Here is a 3,316-nt window from a genome sequence, read left to right on the forward strand (position 1 = left end):
ACATCGCGTATGTTTCATACGGATTACTTTAACAGAGAATATTTGTTTTGGACGTGACTTAGTTAATTTAAAGGTAGACATTTCAGGCTTTCTATACATATATTGGCCTTTTGGCCATGCAGTCATCATAGATTTGTCTGTGATACTTCTGCAGGTGCTGATACAGGTTGGTTGTGTTGCCTCGCGAGGTCGACACAGACGTTCGGCAGGTTTTACAAAGTACTTGCCTTTGAAGTACATCAGAACGTCGAAATCCAAAATAATTCCAAACATATGCGGTGCTTTTTCGTTTAGGTACCAAGTCGTCTGCAGACACACTTTGTTGGGAAGTTGAACTGCTGCTCCCGCTCGCGCTTATCTTTTCCAAATGGCGTTATTTGCTGGTTCAGTCAGCACGTGCAGTGAATGCCCCCTATTGGTTAAACTCTGCATCAAAGTAAAATGCGCATGAAGCAAACTGTCAAAAACTACGTAGATGCTTGTTAAATCTCTGATAGTCCTTAATCGAAATAATCGCATCTCTTGCGATTTGAAAATCGCACCCTTTCAAATCGCGATTTCGGTTTACAAACGATTAATCGTGCAGGCCTATAACCTGCTTTAAACCTGAATAAAATTGTGCATGCCTACATTTGACTGTGACTAGAGCAAAAATGAATAACCTTTTTCCTCTTTCTACTACTTTAATTGTTTTGTATTGGCGGGTCTTAATACGTCCTAATTCGCCCTTTCACAAATAAAGACCTTAAAAATGTCTTAAACCAGAGCAGAAAGTCTTAAATTCATAAAGTCATTACTGGCAGATATTCTCTTTTTTAACAATTTCACAAAAACCTTAAGTCATTTTGCTTCTCAAGGAAATGTATCTTGATTTTAGAATCTTTAGACATTTGCACTGGAAAACAAAACAAAAATACTGACAAAGAACATCCGTTTTTTGCAGTTTGAACAGAAAATCGATAGGTATTAAAGCTATTTTTTTGGATTAATGAATTAAAAAGTATTGGAAATCAGTTGGGAGTTATATTATTCAGACTTTGCAGTGTTGCTAATACAACCCAATGTTTTCTCCTGAGACATTTTTATGAACAAAGCATAATGACATTTTGTGTTCCCTTCAACTTATTCCTTGAATTTTCTTTACTTAGTCTTAAAAAGTCTTTAATTTAACTATATAAAAGCTGCATAAGCCCTGAAAGAATACATTTTATATTGATTGTTGTCTGTTTTCCACAGGTTGGTCCATTGCTGAACATGATGATCAAAGGCAGATATGACCATGGACTGAGTTAATGGCCTGAGCTGATCCCTCTTTAGTGTGCTGCTAAGATGGTCTGTTTATATGTATGTGTGGATATGAGTATATGCCTGTTTGTACATTCAGACTGTTGAAATGCCAGTGCATGGCAGTATAAAGACTTTTGCCTTTTGTCTGCTTTCATTTACTGGACCCATTATAGCTAGTTCTATGTTGGTGTAAGGAGAAAACCACTGGTGAGGAATCTTGAGTTGATCTCTCCTTAAACAAAGTCCTTAAATTCATATGTGTGCTGCGTTACGTGCTAAAAAATAGACGAATGCATTAGCAGAGCCTGTAAAGCACTTTTACACCACCCAGAGCGCCTGTTGTCAGGTTTTGTCCCATGTTGGGACAAAGAAGGTGCCATATGTCATGATTAAACTCCTGTGGTTCAGAGTCCGCGCAGTGAAACTGGCAGAGTGCCTCAAGCATATCCACAAAGGAGGATGATTTACAACTTTTAAACTGTTGATACTATCATGAATCAATGTTTTTTGTGTTTGCTTTTATATCCGATCTCATGGGTTAACAGTGTTTCTGTTAGGATAGCGGTAATGCAGAATACAATGGTCAGCCACAATATGTTTTTACAACAGAAAGGATTACGTATCCTTTTGTAGGCGACTCACTGAATTAAAATTTGCATTTGTTTATATGCATTTGTAATTGTTTTTTTAAGCTACGTGAACATTAACGCAAATGTTTTTAGTTTCGTGGTGTTATATTTTACAGTATAACATTTATATGGTACCATTTCTGTAAGGATTGTAATTAAGAACAAATTACACTTGCCATCCATGAATTGAAAGGAAATAAAAGATTTTGAATGGTTTGGTTTAACTTTAAACTTTTGAAAATTCATTGTAACTTTTTTAAAAGGTTTTTTAAAAAAAATTTTTATTGCAACTTTTTTATCCTGTTAATTAAATTTTTTGTTGTTAAAATATGTGAGTTTAGGATAAAAAAAATGTGTGTGCTAAAAGCTGAAATTGAGATTACCTAGTTTGGGGTCAGTAAAAAAAAATGTAAGTGTTTTTCAAATAAGTCTATTATGTTAGATAAGGCTGCATTTATTTGATCGTATCTTTAATATTTCAAAACCTTGATACAATTTTTTTCTTTAGGATTCTTTGAATCGGCTGGACGTGGAGGGGGGGTATTATAATAGTATTATAGTAATATTATATAGTATTATAATAGCATTATATAGTGGTTCAACGCATTATATTGTGTTTTTTTTTTTTTGAGTCACAGATCGGACTATTTTTTCGGATATGCAAGAAAAAAATATTTAAAGCACAGAGAATGACAATGCCGTGAAGGGTTTTTGAGTGCCGAACGGTAGGGTCTCATCTGTATGTATTACGGATCAACTGCGATCCGTTTAACTCTTAATATGTGACAGATCAGAGCAATCTTTCATTTACTTTTTTAACATGAAATTGTCAAATTGCTACTTCATATCAATCGCATACAAAGAAAATACAGAATAATTAGAACAATCATTAACATAAATAAATAACAGAGTGCCATATCTATACACATTTTCCCCAGAACGTTCTTGCGAATCGGTAGCAATTCTTCCACGGTGCGGTAGTGGGTCGCGACCCGGTGGTTGGGGACCTCTGCTTTAGAGCATGAACTATGTTGTGTAAAAGTGTAAGAGAACAAAACGTTAGTTCAAAGGCTATCTGCATTATCTTTTGATCTCTGTAGTTCTCAGCACTGATTTCTGAGCGGCTTAAAGTGGATTGCATCTGTTCTTGAAGTCTTTAAATTAAAACAAAATGTTAAATTTTTATTTTCTCACCTTTGTGTCTTTAGATGTGTATATTCCTCCACACTAAAATTAATTTTTATTCTTTAAATGAGACCTATTATGCCCCTTTTTTACAATATGTAATATAAGTCTCAGATGTCCCCAGAATGTGTCTTTGAAGTTTCAGCTCAAAATACCCCACAGATCATTCATTAAAACATGTTGAAAATGCCCATTCTGTGTGAAGGCAGAAACAG

General features: G+C 34.8%; 1 protein-coding gene across 1 annotated transcript in view; it reads left to right on the plus strand.

Annotated features, from left to right (window-relative positions):
* Positions 1 to 1,990, plus strand: part of hif1an (hypoxia inducible factor 1 subunit alpha inhibitor) — a 9,407-nt gene extending 7,417 nt beyond the window's left edge. Inside the window, exon 8 of the mRNA XM_016511386.1 lies at positions 1,237 to 1,990. Within this exon, the coding sequence (XP_016366872.1) occupies positions 1,237 to 1,293 (57 nt within the window). The 3' untranslated portion in view covers positions 1,294 to 1,990. The remainder of the gene's footprint in view (positions 1 to 1,236) is intronic.
* The last annotated feature ends 1,326 nt before the right edge of the window (positions 1,991 to 3,316 follow it).

This window comes from Sinocyclocheilus rhinocerous, unplaced genomic scaffold (assembly GCF_001515625.1).
Source record: "Sinocyclocheilus rhinocerous isolate Xijiao unplaced genomic scaffold, SAMN03320098_v1.1 scaffold1243, whole genome shotgun sequence".
NCBI classification, from domain to species: domain Eukaryota; kingdom Metazoa; phylum Chordata; class Actinopteri; order Cypriniformes; family Cyprinidae; genus Sinocyclocheilus; species Sinocyclocheilus rhinocerous.